The 17061-nt window shown below is 33.9% G+C and overlaps 1 protein-coding gene across 1 annotated transcript; it reads left to right on the plus strand.

Moving 5' to 3' along the window:
• The first annotated feature begins 9723 nt into the window (after positions 1 to 9723).
• On the plus strand, positions 9724 to 16771 carry LOC104249341 (probable methyltransferase PMT15). The gene is made up of 6 exons (XM_009805752.2): positions 9724 to 10776; positions 14526 to 14736; positions 14839 to 15136; positions 15742 to 16134; positions 16210 to 16287; positions 16373 to 16771. The coding sequence occupies exons 1-6, from the start codon at positions 10084 to 10086 to the stop codon at positions 16608 to 16610; spliced, it is 1911 nt and encodes a 636-aa protein (XP_009804054.1). The 5' UTR covers positions 9724 to 10083; the 3' UTR covers positions 16611 to 16771.
• The last annotated feature ends 290 nt before the right edge of the window (positions 16772 to 17061 follow it).

Below are 17061 nucleotides of genomic sequence, written 5' to 3' on the forward strand. Positions count from 1 at the left end.
TTACTGTCTCTTAAAAGCAACATAACTGACTATATGTATATGTATCAAAATTCTTACCAATTTTAATTTTACTGTGACTAACTTCTACTTTCTTTTTGTGATTATTAATTAGGAATTACGTTTGCATTCCAAAATTTTACAAGATAAGGACGTGTCAAATACCTAGAATAAAGTGGGCAGAACGTATCAAACTACTACGTTATACATTTTGATTAAATTACAGCTAAACTCTTCTGGCTACTTTATTTCGATTTATAAAATTGCAAGTATTAGACTCATGAACATACTTCCAAGTAATTGTATCTACCAGTGTGCATTTTGCTACATTTTCCATACACTGATTTTCATTTTGTTGTTTAGGAAATGGAAGTTGCCAAAGAATCAGGGCAGTCTTCTGATACTAAACTTAAGTGTGAAATGGGGTACCCCACATGTTTGGCTGGAGAATCACAAAAAGTTGATGCAAATCATGTTGGTAATTCTTTGTTGTGTGGTAAACTTCTTGCTTCTTATATTGATAGTTTTGCACATAATCTTGGCTCTTCTACGAAACGGTTACACAACTTGTAAAATTTCGGAGCTGGATACTTTCCAATTAGATATTGATTGTCCATTCAATTTGATCGGTTGCATTTATAGTGTCTTAACTGATTTATTGTGGATTTTAATTTACATTATCGTTGGCATTTCAGCTGGTTCTACGTCAAGGATACATATGGAAGGCACACAAATCACCAGCTACTGATAAAAGGAATTAATGATGATAAGCCATCAATTATGGGAGAGCCTAGTCAACAAAATTCAGCTTCAACTCATGGATCCTTTAAGAGGTATTTGGCTAGAAAAAGGCAGGTGATTTAATATCCTTCCATATATCTGCCTTAAAAGTCTTGGATATTGGTGTCATCTGAGCGTATGTGCTCATTTGTATATACATGGATTAGTCCTGCCCAGCAAAGCTATATATATACCTTTAGCCTTTAGGTGACTTATCTGTATAGGGACATGTAAAAGTGATTTTAAAAGTCTACAATGAAGTGCAGCATAGGAGCTTCCAACAATATGGAACTGATATGTGGTATTGCTTATACTCAGGCAAAACACCATTGAGTGATATAGATCAAAATTTTGAAATTAATGAGCAAGCGAAGGTACTACAAATACATGGAATCTATAACTTCCACTCCTATTATCCAAAACCAAGAGCGTTACTGGTACAAAATTTTACTCACCTGATCAGTTGTCTCCATTCCCATTAATTTACAACAGTGGTCTTTGTCGTTTCGTCGGATCCCTCTTTGTTGGTATTCTATGCTCTAAGTGCCCTCTTTTGAAATGTTGTGCTTCCTTTACACCAACAGTAAAAATCTGTACAGTTGTTTTGCCTATGCTGTCCTAAAAGATAAGACTAATGAAATCAGTCCTTTTAACTTATAGTATTAACTAAGTAACTATGTTGTACCAATGCATGTCATTTTAAATTTTATTAATTGAGTACATGATATGTTGTTATATCAAATTGTCAAACTTGGGCAACTTTTAAAGGAAAAATTAATTACATTAGTGCACTAACAGAAATATTTTTGGGCAGATTAAAAAGGTATGATGAATACTTTCCTTCATGTAATCTACTTTGTTTGTTATTGAATAATTTGATTCTCAAAATGATGTGCAGTTCCGGAGCTTCAGAGGTATGGTCCTATCCTTGAATCCATTATCAAAATTACTGAAGAATTAGCATATCAACAAGCAAAAGAAGCTGATCAACTGCTTTTAAAAGGCAAATATTTTGGTGATATTCATCCTTCCTCTCTTCCCCTGGCCCTCTTCCTTTCTTGTATACCCTTGCTACTATTAGCATTTTACCTATTCTCAACATCCTCTATTATTCCAGCACTTTTCACTTTATTCTAAGGAATGAATCCTGTCGGTTTTTTTTTTATCTTAATTAGAAAACTTCATATACAATTAACTTTCTCTGAATTTGCTCAAAGGGAAACATTTATTTGATTCTATTCTTTATAGGTCCTCTTTATGGGGTTCCGTATGGTCTGAAGGACATTATTGGCTTCCAAATCTTTCAAGGATCAAGTTAGAGCCCTCATCCAGAGGCAACCCTGTACATATGTTTGTATAATTTATAGATACAGGTGATGCAGGCTGAAATCTGTTAGTGTAGTTCTTGTTGCAAAATTAGTCGTTGATTCTTTAGCATGTGATATGATATCTGGTTTGGCGATAGAACAACAAACCCATGGAATGTGGAAGAATTTTCTATTGTTTCAGCAGCAAGGCCAGCTTCCTGTACCTCAGCAGGTACATCGAGTTATTTAGTTATCACTAATACAGGTATTTTGATGGAGGTAAACATATCTTTCATTGTGGCAAATATGATATTACTTGTTCTGGTAGATGCCTATATTTGTTTGCATATCTGCACTGTCGAAAGAATAGACTTGAGCTAACTTTCGTCATTCAGTGATCCAAATCAATAGAATTTTAAAGATCTTATGTACTGTGTGCCTTATCCCGAAATTGGTACAACAAAGATGACCAACAAGAAGAAAAATTGTGTGTAATAGTAAATGGTGATGAGCAAGATCAGCCCCCACCCACCCACCTACCCCCACATGAACTTTGTGCTTGTAGATGGAATCATCCATCAAGATTTAGAATGGCGGTTCCTGCCTTTCGTGTTAGTTTTACTTATTAGTAGGAAAAGTATATTCTTTTGACAATTGTATCTGTGTACCCAACTGCTAGGTTTGGTGTTACTGCGTTGCGGCCCATTTTTGGAGTTGTTGGTCGTTGTGTACCCAGCTGCTAGGCCTGGTATTACTGCGTTGCAGCCCATTTTTGGAGTTGTTGGTCGTACTGGAATTATGAGCACATCTGAAAGCTTTGTACCATATCTCTTCCACAAAATAGAATTTGACCCCATTTCATGTATGCCTTATCTTTTATTATAACAACACTGACACTTAAATCTGGCTGTTCAATTAGGACAAAGTAGGACCATTTTGTAGAAGTGCAGCAAATTGCACAACGTCAATTACCTTCAATGTTTATTTTCTTCATTCATATACCTGTTTCAAAATTTACATACTCGCCAAGGATTGTATTGGGAAAATTCAAAATTCCAGAGGTCATTGGGCCCGTGCTGGCACAGGCTTCATCCATCTAGTGTAATACTATAATAATATTAACTGAGCTTATAATAAAATACTTATTATATTTAATAAAAAATCTAACATAATACTCTTTCCGTTTCAATTTAGATGTGGTAGTTTGACTCGGCACAGAGTTAAAGGAAAAAAAAAGATTTTTGAAACTTATGATCTTAAAAACTTTGTGGGGCCATGACATTTGTGTGGTTATAAAAGTTTCTCATTAAGGACAAAATGGGTAAAATAAAGAGTTTAAAGTTGAATTATTTTCAAGTTTAGAAATATGTCATTTATTTTGAAACAGACTAAAAAGGAAAGTATTACATGTAACTTTTAACGAAGGGAGTGTATCATATAATTTGGACAAAAATTACTCATTTCACATAAAGTCATAACTTAACATTCAAAATTAAGACTTAACCTGCAGTTAAGTCTTCTTTACAAATAAGGCACACTTGTTATGAGCTTCGAACTCTTCAGAGCTTTTATAAGTTACTAGAAATTTATAGAATTGTGAATGTTGGCCATATTGGAGAGTCCGAAATCTAAATGGCAACTTATTGGACTCAAAATACATTTCTACAATTTTTTTAAAAAAAGTTACTTTTCTACCTAAAATGCAGTATAATACTGTGCTTTACTTTAACGGAATTTTAGCCGTTAAAAATAAAATTACTATAGCATAGTATTATACTGTTTTTTACACCTATGTTTCTTACTAGATGTCTGACAACACAGATTAGAGAATAAGCTGCCAAGGGTTTGGAAACAGTCCTTGACACTGGGAATGCTATCCAAAGTCCAAACGACAAAAGAGTCTCTACTGAGCAGTAAGCGGATTATCTTTTCGGGGAAGCGGTGCTTTCATTCGCATAAGCACATCACGCCAGAAGTGATGAAGGATTCAAGCTCTAAAATTTTCCGAGGAAAAACAAACAAACATGTGAACCAACAGCACAACTTTTTTATGAATACTAGCAGATATGGAGAAACAGATCAAAAGATTAATTGGGCGATGACACAGACATTTGAGAAGCAGCTTCACCAAGTATGCATAACCGTTGTTCAAATATTTTAATGGTGGGGAGATGAACCAGTTCTGTCGTGGAGAAAGAAAGGGGGTTTTAAATTTAAGGTGTAAAATGCAGTATAATATTGCGCTGTAGTAATACTTTAACGGCTAAAATTCCGTTAAAGTAAAGCACAGTATTATACTTCATTTTAGGTAGAAAAATAATTTTTTTTTTAAAACTGTAAAAACGTGTTTTGAATCCAAAAAGTTATCATTTAGGTTTCGGACTCCCATATTGGACTAGTTCATTACTGATAAAACAAAGTCATACTCCCTCTGTTCCAGTTTATGTGAACTTATTTCTTTTTTGGTTCGTTTAAAAAAGAATGACCCCTTTCTAAATTTGGTAACAATTTAGCTTAAACTTACAATTCTACCCTTAATGGGAAGCTTTTATCACCACACAAGTATTCTGGGGCCCTTTTTGACTTGTTTAAGACCACAAATTCCAAAAGTCTTCATTTTTTCTTAAACTTCGTGCCCAATCAAACATGTTTACATAAATTGGAACGGAGGGAGTATTATAGCCGGTTTGGCCAAACTGCAAAAATCAGCTTATTTTGATAAGTGTTTTTTTTTAAAGTGCGTTTCTCAAAAGTACTTTTGGCGAGAAGCAGTTTATGTTTGACTAATTAGTTTGAAAAGCACTTCTGAGCAGCAATTAGTGTTTGGCCAAACTTTAAAAACTGCTTCTAAGTGTATTTTTCTCAAAAGTGTTTCTCAAAAAAGTACTTTTGGAGAGAAGCTACTTTTTTCTACTTCTCCAAAACTGCTTCTGCTTCTCCTCAAAAATACTTTTTTTCCTTCCAAAAGCTTGGCCAAACACTTCAATTTTTGGATAAAAGTGCTTTTGGCAAAAAAAAAAAACATTTTTAGCCAAAAAGAAACTTGGCCAAACAAGCTATTAATCAGTGATATTTTGTTTTTTACCGAGTTAGACGTGAAAGACGAAGGATAAGAAAAGTAAAAACAAAGAAAAGAAGGAAGACGTTTTCTAGAGCATTTACTATGGTCGAGCGTAAGTATTAAACACCTTGTGAGATAGTTGGATCTGGAAAATGTTTGAAATCAGATTAACGCAATTACTACTGCTACTATTTACTGGTCTGAGTAAATCTAATTGTATTGATTTTGTATTACTGCCATTTCTGGAAAGATACTTTAATTCCTGCTGTACTAGCTATTTTTATTACTCATTTTCTTTGGGAATAATTTTAATGGAAGGATTTAAATTATTTATACTGGTAAGCAAAAATATGTTATCAATGAATTTTAACATGTGATAATAAATTATCCTTATTTTGTACTAGATTAAATTTAATACTTATCAAGAGAATTACTTGTATTATTTTGTTATTGACTTGAATGCAGAAGCGGAGTTAGAATTTCAACTTTATGAACTTAAGATTTTATAATGACGACATCAAGTGCTAGTAACTGATTTTAAAATTTAATATTTTATATACATAATAAATTTTTTAACATAAATATATAATTTGAGCAAAATTTATCGGATTTGGTCGAACTCATATACGGACTTCTAGCTTAGCCCCTGGCTGATTGTGTAAAATCCTTTAAATCATCAGTGTATAAAACTTTCTCATTACTCTTAGGGATCGATTGGTAGGATGTATTAGATAAAATAATGCATGCATTAGCTTTGTATATTAATAATACATTGTTTGGTACATATTTTGAACATATGCATTAGTTATGCAAACATTAGCTATACAATCCTATTTGGTATTATCCTATGCATAACTAATGCATAGAAAACAATGGTATTAGCAATGCAATGAGTTTTAATGCATGCATTAGCTTAGTTAAAGACAAAATTGTCCTTCAAAATTTATGTTTGATTAAAATATGCTAGTTAGTATATTAATGCAAGTTCAAAATAATCCAAATAGTGAGAAATAAAATTATATCCCTAGTAAATAAATAAATACTTAGCATAGCATATTTTCTTTTTTATAAATAAATATTTAATTTTATTTTACAATATAGGTAGACAAATCAAATAATTTTTTGTAAACTTTTTCATATAAAAATATTTCTCAACATATATTTCTTTTAAAAAGTTAGAGTGTGAACTAGTTTTGAGGGCATTTTTGTAAACAAACAATTCTTTTAAAAATTGTGCAATGTTTTAATACATCAAACCAAACAATGGATAAGTAATATGTCAGCATAACTAATACCAGCATAACTAATGCAAGCATAACTAATACCAGCATTACTAATACACCCTATTCAACATTATTCTTATGCGCCCTACCAAACCACTCCTTAGATGCTTAAATTACCAAAACTGATCTTGAGCACGAAGACTAGAGATCTGTATTATCTTACTTACGATTTTCAATGATTTTGTAAAGTTTTTCTTGGGGGAAATTTCCAGCGAAACTCGCAGGAGCTATCCTTCGAATATGCGCTGGTTAATCTGTTTACTGTGCAATAGCTTCCAAACTATATAGGAGATGTAAATCGCACTAGACAAGCCCGATGCAATGAACTCTGTTTTTATAAAGTTAAACTAAATAAATTAAAATAGTAGTAAGGGTAAATTTTTACTAGTTTGTGCCAGCAAGGTCTAACGGTAAAAATAACGTAAATGCACAAAACCAACTAGGAATCTGCTGAGTGCTGAGAATAAACTACAGCCTATAAGCACAGTCATATATATATATATATATCTCGATTGTGCACACAAGTTTTTTGCTGAGTATAAAATAACAAAGATTCAGTGCAACGGTTAAGATGGGGAAAAATTGACTAGACACCATCACTACTACAACTAACTCGCCAATTTTGATAGGAAGAGATGTTCGTTTGGCTTCTGTATTCTGGAGTCTAATAAGTACGTACCTTGCGTACGAGAGGAAAAGCAAAAACAAACGTGAGAATATTAAAATTGTTACTTAAACTCACGTTAAAGTATCTGGCCGAAGAAGAAAGACATAAAACTTTAGCGTTTACTACATCAATTAATTATCTCGTTTCGTGTTACATTAGTTCTTCTTTTGTCGAATTATGTTCATGTTGAGTCTCGTTGTGTTTCAAATTGACAAATTCATATGAATAGAGAAATGAATATTGCTCCTTTATTAAAAAAAATTACACCATTGCTATTAGCAATCACAAGAGTTGTTTATCCGCAAAACGGTATAGTTGAGTTTGTTACGTGGTTTATAGACAAGCGAACCGATTTGATCCAAAAATGATAAATAAATAAGATTAAAAACAAGACTTAGCGTAAAAAAACACAAGAAATAGCAGATCTGGCTTCGGGAGCGATGCCTCCTAGGGACAGAAATAATAGCAATATAAAGCAGAAAGTAAAGTTGTATTGTTTAGCTTGAGAGTAAAATGTAGCATAAGTTTTGCCAAAGATTTCGTCTCCCGCAATGATTGTTGAAGTCACTATTTATAGTTATACCTAGAAAACAAGATCTTAGGATCAAGCTCTTATTAAATGAAAATAAAGGAGGGCATTGATGAATGTGTAACGGCAGGCCATGAATGCAAAAATTCTCTGCAATTGCTGCCTATTGAATATTCTTCATTAAATGTCGTCTGGTGACAAACATTCGACCCGCTCCCGTTGATTATGCTTCCTTCGGGGTCAATACGATACCAACTGCAACTGTTGTCCCCTATCTTTTAATTCTTGCTCGATCTGTCTTCCGTCTGTTTCTGGTTCCACATGTCACGCTATTATTTGGTCATTTAATATTAACCAATTTTACCTTATACAAGAGTAATTTTTTTCTTCAGCTGTTTCAATAGATTTTAAGAATATATAATTATAAAAATTATGATTCATAATATTCGTATGTAACTTTTAAATGCATAAATTTTGTTTTTAAAGAAGTGAAGGGGTTAATGTCTCAATTCAGACTGTTCTTTTTTTTTTTTTTTTTTTTTTTTTTTTTACAGTTTGATTGGTGTGCTTTGGTATTACACCGCAGAAGGATATGGTGAAAATTTGAAATAATAAAAATTTCTTCGCTTTCAATTAGAGTTTCGGATTTGACTATAGTTATCTTTGGTAAGAAGAGGTAAAATTCTATTGTGGATTCTTATGGCGTGAATCTAAATTAGTCGAAGCACTATGTAAGAAAAGAGAAAAAAACCTCATTCTTTTCTAAACGAAAATAGAGTAAGAGCCTCTTTGGAAAGCCATCTTAGAAATGGATTTGGGTGTAATTGAGTGTAATTACACAGTTTGACATGTTTATTTGGCCAAGTAATTACTTGGTAAGTATGAAATTGGGTGTAATTACACTCTCCAATTCTCAAGGGGAGGTGAAAATTGATGGTAATTACACTGTGTAATTACAATGTTGCTTTTTAGTTTCTTTCCTTTTGTTTTATTTTAATTTATTTTCTTTATAACTTTTTATTTCTATTATTTTAATTTTTTAATTTCTTTTGAAATTTTAAAATATATTTTCTTTGTACATTATTTATCTTTTGTTTCTCTATCTTTATTACTTCTTGTGATTCCATGTAATTGCTTATATATATATATTTTTTTGAAACTACACCTCCTAATATTAGAAATAATGAGTCATTAACAAACTTGGCATATAATGAATGATGCAATTAAAGTGGAATTTCGTTGTTGAATGTGATTATAAACTTGTCATGTTTCCTAATCTTAAGTTACAGTGAAACTTACTATATTAAGTCGGAATTTGACATATGTTAAACTATTTTTTTTTTTGAATTTTGAAATTGTGTTATATTCATGGTTCTAATTTACTTGTTTTAATAGTATTGGCTCACATTGCATGTTGTTCATTTTTTAGTTAGAATTTATAGATTAGTTTTGTGAAATATTTGAGTAATGTTCTGACATTATATCTATAAATTAATTTATTTTATCAAACATGAATTCCATGATGTTCTTACAAAACGTATATTTTTTTATTTTTGTAAGTATCTAAACTGAATATTATTAATTTAAAATATATATATATATATATATATATATATATATATATATATATAAATTATTTTTACAATATTAGTTATACATATATGATTACTAAATTAATGTATATTCACGAAAAAATATACATCTTAAATACCAAGTATAATATCATTTATACTTATAAAAATTTATAGGCATATATTTATTATATTAACTTTTAAGTTTTGATAGTTACTTAATTTAAAATTTAATTTAACTGTGTAATTACACTTATGCAATCAAACAGTAAACATGTAATTATATAGTAATTATACTATGACAAACAAACAAGTCATCGTAATTATGCAACTGTGTAATTACTAGGCTATGTAATTACTACCTAGTAATTACACCAATTCTAATTACGGGTGGCTTTCCAAAGAGTCTCTTTAAATGGAAAATTTGGAAAATAGAGTATCTAGAAAGGGGAAAGATCCGAAACTCCAATTTCCTACCTTTCATAACATAAAATAAAAATTAAAATAAGTCCTACCTTTGTATAAGTCAGATGTCATCCATAAATATACTTCCCCTTCCTTGTGGCCTTTTCGTCTTCTTAATTTTCCCTCCCTCATTTCTTCAATTAAGTTTACTCACGAGGGAGCGTCGGCGCGTTAGCGCGTCTTCCAATCCCCCTCCACCTTCACTCCTTCATTAACTCATCACCTCCTCAAGAAAGTTCATTCGTCACCCTTCAAATCAAAACTCTCATGATCAGAAAACACACACACACACAGAGCTCTGTTTCTGTCTCCAGAACAAACAATTATATGACAAGCCGATAAATACAGACTCAAGGTTCATCAACTTATCCTTTTCTGTTTTTTGTCATTAATTTGTTTTATTGTTCTTGAGTTGGTGTGGCAATGGCGATATGGACCAACTTGTCACATTATCTAACATCGAAATCCAAGAAAGCTAATCTTTACTACGTGGCTGCAACCGTTGTTCTTTGTTGTACCTTTTATGTAATCGGACTTTGGCCACAAGGTGGTGTTAACACCACTCAATTATCCTCCACCACCCTCCTACCCACCCTACCCTGCAACCCATCAATTAAAAACACAAATTCCAATTACGGTTCATCGATTTCCCTCGACTTCACCGCCCACCACACCGCCGCTGACCTTGTTCCACTCTCACCATCGGCGCGTGTAAACCACTTCCCTTCTTGTAACCCTGAGTTGTCCGAATACACCCCATGTGAGGATTCAAAAAGGTCGTTGAAATTCGATAGAAACATGCTTATTTATAGAGAAAGGCATTGTCCTGAGAAGAATGAGTTGTTAAAGTGCAGAATTCCGGCACCTTTTGGTTATAAACAGCCGTTCAGGTGGCCGGAAAGTCGTGACTCGGTTTGGTATGCCAATGTTCCGCATAAACATCTTACGGTAGAGAAAGCTGGTCAGAATTGGGTCCGGTTTAAGGATGACCGGTTCACCTTCCCCGGCGGCGGCACCATGTTCCCACGTGGCGCCGATGCTTATATTGATGATATCGGAAAGTTGATCAATCTTAAAGATGGTTCCATCAGGACCGCCATTGATACCGGTTGCGGGGTGAGTTTTATTATTATTTTATTGAATTCGTTTGGACTTTTCCTTTTTGGTTTTTGTATGTTTGATGACTTGTTTTTGGAGAATGTTTTCTGGTATTTGGTTAGAAAATGAAAAGTATTTTCCCAAAAAAACATTTATTAAATATTGATAATAATGGTAGCATATCAAGTAGTGTTTTGATTTAAAATTTTGAGTATTAGACGAGTCTTCTTATATTGACTAGTTTTATATTTATACCAACCTATCGTAACCCGACCTCGTGCATAGCGAGAGCTTAGCCTTCTTTATTCGCTATTGGGTACATTTGGGATTGACAATGTGAGCAAACTTTGGAGTTAAAAAATTGAGTATTAGAGATTCATAATAATGTCTTACGTGTTGATTGATAATTGTGAGGCTTTTGGAAAATATATTTCGTTGTAAAATATTTTCTGCCAATCAAACATAAAAAAAACGACTTATTTTTAGGAAAATTTATGTCATCAATTTTTCCCTTTTTGAAGCTTTGACTTTTCAAGAGGAGAAGTAAGAATAGAATGGGTAAGTTTATGGCAATGCACATGGTTTTCCAACTTATTGGTTGGGAGTGGTCTAAAATTACATATTTTCAAATTTAAATTACAGGAAAAAATGAATTTCATAAATTTGACTTTCTTATTCTCTAATTAAAGAAAAGTTTTATTCTTGTGAAGAGTTCTTATAGAATAGTTATGGATTGAAGTGGGGTGTGTTGAGGGGGTGGTTGAACAAGATGATTGCTAGAAATTGTGATACATTTCGTGTGGGATTTTCATTCCTAGCGTTGAAATTATCGGTTTTACTGTTAAAAGTTGGTAGTTCGGTTTACTTGATTTGAGAAAAAGAGTTGGTAGTTTGGTGTAGTGAACTCAGTGGAATCCTCAATTGTTTGAAACCCAAAATGTGTGTTTCCTTCAATTACACTTAAAGAATATGTTTGAATGATTTGCCAAAAAGAGCACAAACTAATCAATTCAAGACTAAATTGCAAGGAACGAAAGAATTATTATGGTTTTCACATTTATAGTGCAATCCTATTCTGATTTTAATATTTGACGCAACTGATATGGGAACTTAACTAACTGCTTCGGCATATGTAGTTTAGGGGTGTGTTTGGTATAACGGAAAATGTTCTCCTTGGAAAATGTTTTCCAAGAAAATACAACAAGTAGTAATCTTACTCATTTTTTGGTGTGTAGTATGCAAATTAAGAAAAATAACTTCTCAAGAGTATTCATAAATAATTTAGATACAATAAACAAGAACCCATAAACTTTCGAATCAGTAACCTTCCGAACCCACAAATTCCTTAACTTCCGAACCGCTAAACTTTTGAAACCATAAACTTTCAAACCCGTAAAGTCTGTAATTTCTAAACTTGCAAACATCCAAACACATAAACCTCCGAACTCATAACTTTGGAACATGTTCGAACCTGTAAACCGAAAAATGAAACAACCAGAAATTGAATATATAAACAAAAAAAAAGAATTGAGGGGGAAATCAGAAAAAGGATTTGGGTGGGGGGTTGGGGTGGGTGGTGTAGAAAAAAATTTAACAGAAAAATTTAAAATACAAAAAAAAATTTAAAAAAATTGGGGGGGGGGGGAGGGGAACGGCCGGAGGGGGTAGCAGGGTGAGTGGTGACAGTAAAGGAAGAAAACTTAAATCTGAAAATAATAAAAAGCCTTTTTGAAGGGAGGGGGAGGTGGGGGGAGGGGAGAGAAACGGGAGGGGTTGGGGTAAGATGTGAGGGTAGGTGTAGTTTTTGGAAAATGTTTTCGTAACTTTTTGGGAAGTTATTTCCACCATTTTCAAGAAAATGTGATATGTAGAAAAATATTTTTCAAACTATTTTGTGCAATCAAATAGTGAAAAATGGGAAAACATTTTCTGGAATATATTTTCTGTCATACCAAACACACCCAAAATTTCATTTTCCCACCCTTTTGGTTTCAGTTGTTTCTCCGGTACTACACGCATTCTTTGTTCCAAACCTTAATTACAATTGTATGTATTAAACAAGAGGGTATACTGTTAATTTAAAAAGGTTAACATTAAATTTTAGTCAAGGAAGTGTGCTTATTTAGAAATACATATTACACGGTCACTGATGGATTCCTACTAACTATTTCATTAAAACTTAAAAGTGGTCCACCAATAACTTTAGTCTTGAATGGGGCAGGCTGAAATGAATTCTCAAAATTTGCATTATTAGGAGTTTTTGGCAAAAATCATCCTTAAACTATGACTCAAACCAAGAGTACATGTTTATCTTATCCTAGTAAACAAAAATCATCCTTATACTATTTAAAAAGTTGCAAGAATCATCATTCCATTAAATTTTATCACAAAAACTAACAGCATCGTCAAAAGACCATGTCCATCACGTGCCTTTTCCCCTCAATTTTCCAATATTGTCCCTCCTGCCCAATCGACTTTTCCAAGAACGTGCTGACCGTCTTCCTTTTCCTTCTTAATTTTTGTTTCCTCCCTTTCTTCTTCTTCTTCAAGAAAACTAGCAGGATGAACTAGGTGCTGCTTATTTCTTCTTTAAAGTTGCTGCTATTTAATGAACAAAAATGGCCTACACTGAAATAACTTCTCCTTAAGTTATCTTCTTATAACAAGCAGATGATAACAAGAGATTGGCACGACCTTGAGGTGGAAGTGCATTATGATCATGTAAAATCTTGTATTTGTGTCGAGCTTTGATGACGGTGCCGATTCTCTTTGTGTCAGTTTTATTAGTCTACCTATAAATGAGAAAAATTAAAAGGTTCTAGCTCTAAATCAAGAACCTGAAAGTCAGAAACTAGATTAGTTCTCTTCCATTTGTCGGAGTGAGTGGTTTCACAATAGTTGAGCTAAACCGAAGTTGGAGTCACATTTTAAAAACAAACCTTGCATCATCACCTCAAATTAAAGATAGAAAATAAAAATCTACCGTATGTGTATTGAAATACATGCTGCTGCTTAGAAAGTCAAAACTCTTCCACTATTTTTAAAGGCTTTGCACTTTCCTCTCCAAAAGGAAGATAGCAAGAAATAGTATAGCATGAGATCGGAGAGTTCCAACTATCATACCATAGTTGGATGTGAAGTTCATATGGAAAGAAACTTCTAGTTTTGAAGTCTTAGTCCTTTTTGGCAAAGGTGGAAGACGATCGGGTAGGAGGGACAATATTGGAAAATTGAAGGGAAAAGGCACGTGATGGACATGGTCTTTTGATGATGATTGTTGTTAGTTTTTGTGATAAAATTTAATGGAAGGATGATTCTTGCAACTTTTTAAATAGTATAAGGATGGTTTTTGTTTACTAGGATAAGACAAGGATGTACCCTTGCTTTGAGTTATAATTTAAGGATGATTTTTGCCAAAAACTCTTAGGATCCAAATTTTGAGCAAAATTATCTAATACCATTACAGCTAGTAGAAAGAGTCCATGCTAACCTCTTTTAGACCCTATATTAGAAGATTCCCACAGGAACAACTACATAACTGTTGGTGCAAATTTAGTTGAAGTATATTAATATTTAAAATCATTAAACTATTGTGCTGATTTAGAGGTGCCCTCAAGGCAGTTTAAAAATTTACTGCCCCAAAAGAACAAGCTACAGAGCCTTTAGAATGAGTGAACCATTTGCTAATTATTCCAACTAAGTGAGTTTTCTTGTTCTATTTCTTGACCCCCACCATATGAGGCTAATTTTACCATGTACAAGTTCAGGTTGCAAGTTGGGGTGCTTACTTGCTCTCTCGAAACATCCTACCAATTTCATTTGCGCCAAAAGACACACATGAAGCTCAAGTTCAATTTGCCCTTGAGCGAGGAGTTCCGGCATTGATTGGTATTTTAGCTACTAAAAGGCTGCCTTACCCTGCAAGAGCTTTTGATATGGCGCATTGTTCTCGCTGCCTCATCCCTTGGGGACGATATGGTAATCTAAATTACATAACTTCGAATTAATTTTGCTCATTTTATCTTGTATGTCCTCTAAAGGAAGATTGATCATTTTAATTATCCATTTGATATGGAGCAGATGGGCTGTATTTAATTGAAGTTGATCGAATTTTACGTCCTGGTGGGTACTGGATTCTTTCTGGACCACCTATAAACTGGGAAAATCACTGGAAGGGCTGGAATAGAACAGCCGAAGATTTGAAAGCAGAGCAGGATCAAATTGAGAGCGTTGCGAGAAGCCTATGCTGGAAGAAAGTAACTCAGAAAGGCGAACTAGCAATTTGGCAGAAGCCTACTAATCATATGCATTGCAAAATTAACCGGAAGGTCTTCAGGAAGCCACCCTTTTGCCAGGAACAAGATCCAGACAAAGCATGGTAATGTCCTATGTACTGAATGATTATAATTCAACCAAGGTTAGATTTTAGAGGATTTCCTTGTCATTCCCCAGTCCCCATTCTTGCAGCGCATGACACGTTACGCTTTCACTTACACAAAATCTCTAAGAGATCATTAGGTGCATCAGCCTTTTGGAGCAGGACTGAAACGAACAGCAAGAAATCCATTCCGCTCTCAATATTTTTACTCTAAGAATGTGATGCTGTATGCTTATTCTTTGTCTCTTTTGGGACTGTCAAATGAAAAGGGTGAGTGACTCGCTAAGCCTTGGAGGGAATCTTTTGTCATATTCATCTCAAAACACTTTATGGGTACGATACATTTTGATGGGGAAAGTGATGGTCTGTGTCACATTGGAACTATTTTGATGGTCTGTGTCACATTGGAACTAATTTATGTTATTCCACACCTCTTGTCACTTAATTTTTCTTTGAAGCTGTTTAACAATATTCTACACTTTTGTCGGTAATACCGAACTATTTGATCAACTTAGTCTAGAAATTTATGTTACCTGTCCTAGATGAAGTATAGAATTAGGTAGTACTCCCTAATGTATTTTATTGAAGACTCTTCAATGTTCCAGGTACACCAAGATTGATGCTTGTTTAAATCCCCTTCCTGAAGTGTCTAATGTTAGAGATATTGCTGGAGGGCCACTGGCGAATTGGCCGGAAAGATTGACTGCCGTCCCTCCTAGGATTGCTAGTGGAAGTATTGAGGGAGTTACTGCAGAGGGCTTCTCTAAAGACACAGAATTGTGGAAGAAGAGAGTCGCCCACTACAAGGCCCTGGACTTCCAATTAGCAGAACGTGGAAGGTACCGTAACATACTTGACATGAATGCTTGGTTGGGAGGATTTGCAGCTGCACTTGTTGATGATCCAGTTTGGGTCATGAATGTCGTCCCTGTTGAGGCTGAAGTCAACACCCTCGGAGTTATCTATGAACGTGGTTTGATTGGGACATACCAAAGCTGGTAAGCCCACTGCTCCTCTGGAAAGTTTGTTTTTGCCATTTCCTGCTTGTTACTGATGATGCTCTTTTCATTTAGGTGCGAAGCCATGTCTACGTATCCTAGAACTTATGACTTCATACATGCTGATTCTGTTTTCAGCCTCTACCAGGACAGGTAACCGTTGGATGATTCATATTCCCTGAGCAACCATTGAATGTTGCATGTTCTCTTGATAGTTGATTTACGTCTATGTATGCAGATGTGAAATGGAAGATATATTATTGGAAATGGACAGAATATTAAGGCCACAAGGCAGTGTAATTTTCCGAGACGACGTAGATGTTTTGGTAAATGTGAAGAGCATAATAGATGGACTACAATGGGATAGCAGGATGGTTGATCATGAAGGCGGTCCTCATGTTAGGGAAAAGCTTCTAATTGCTACTAAGCAGTATTGGACAGCACCAGCCCCTGACCAAGATAAACAACTTTCATAGGCATCAATGAATCTTCTAAGTATAGTAGTATTACAATCTGGCCAATTCTTTACTTCCTTTGTTGATAAATTTTGTTTGTTCAATGGGCTCTTGTGATTTTTCATTGACCTCTCTATCTTTTTTTGCTTCAAAATAAACAAGAGGATACTGAGGTTTTCCCCTGAGATTAGTCTTTTACTATTTGAGGTTCGAACAGGGCTTGTAAGATTTTACTCCCCTACACTTTAACATTTTGAAATGCAAAATTTGGTACAGAGACAAATTTGGTCTAACAGCTTGTTTGGATGGTTGTTACATGTTGTATTGTACCGTATTGTTACTTTATATACAATATTTGTTTTGATTGTTATTTAAATTTTATTGTATCGTATCGTTAAATTTGTCGTTACGTAACGACGAAAAGTGTCATTTTATGGAACGACCGATTTGGTGTGGTAAAGTAGTTTCCTTA

This window comes from Nicotiana sylvestris, chromosome 1, assembly GCF_000393655.2.
Source record: "Nicotiana sylvestris chromosome 1, ASM39365v2, whole genome shotgun sequence".
Classification (NCBI taxonomy): Eukaryota; Viridiplantae; Streptophyta; class Magnoliopsida; order Solanales; family Solanaceae; genus Nicotiana; species Nicotiana sylvestris.

What these genes read in the sequence shown, in the direction of transcription:
- LOC104249341 (XM_009805752.2), top strand. Translation starts at nt 10,084, where the DNA reads ATGGCGATATGGACCAACTTGTCACATTATCTAACATCGAAATCCAAG. An exon ending in ATTGGGACATACCAAAGCTG is followed by an intron (nt 16,135 to 16,209) that starts GTAAGCCCACTG and finishes CTTTTCATTTAG; the next exon opens with GTGCGAAGCCATGTCTACGT. An exon ending in TTCAGCCTCTACCAGGACAG is followed by an intron (nt 16,288 to 16,372) that starts GTAACCGTTGGA and finishes CTATGTATGCAG; the next exon opens with ATGTGAAATGGAAGATATAT.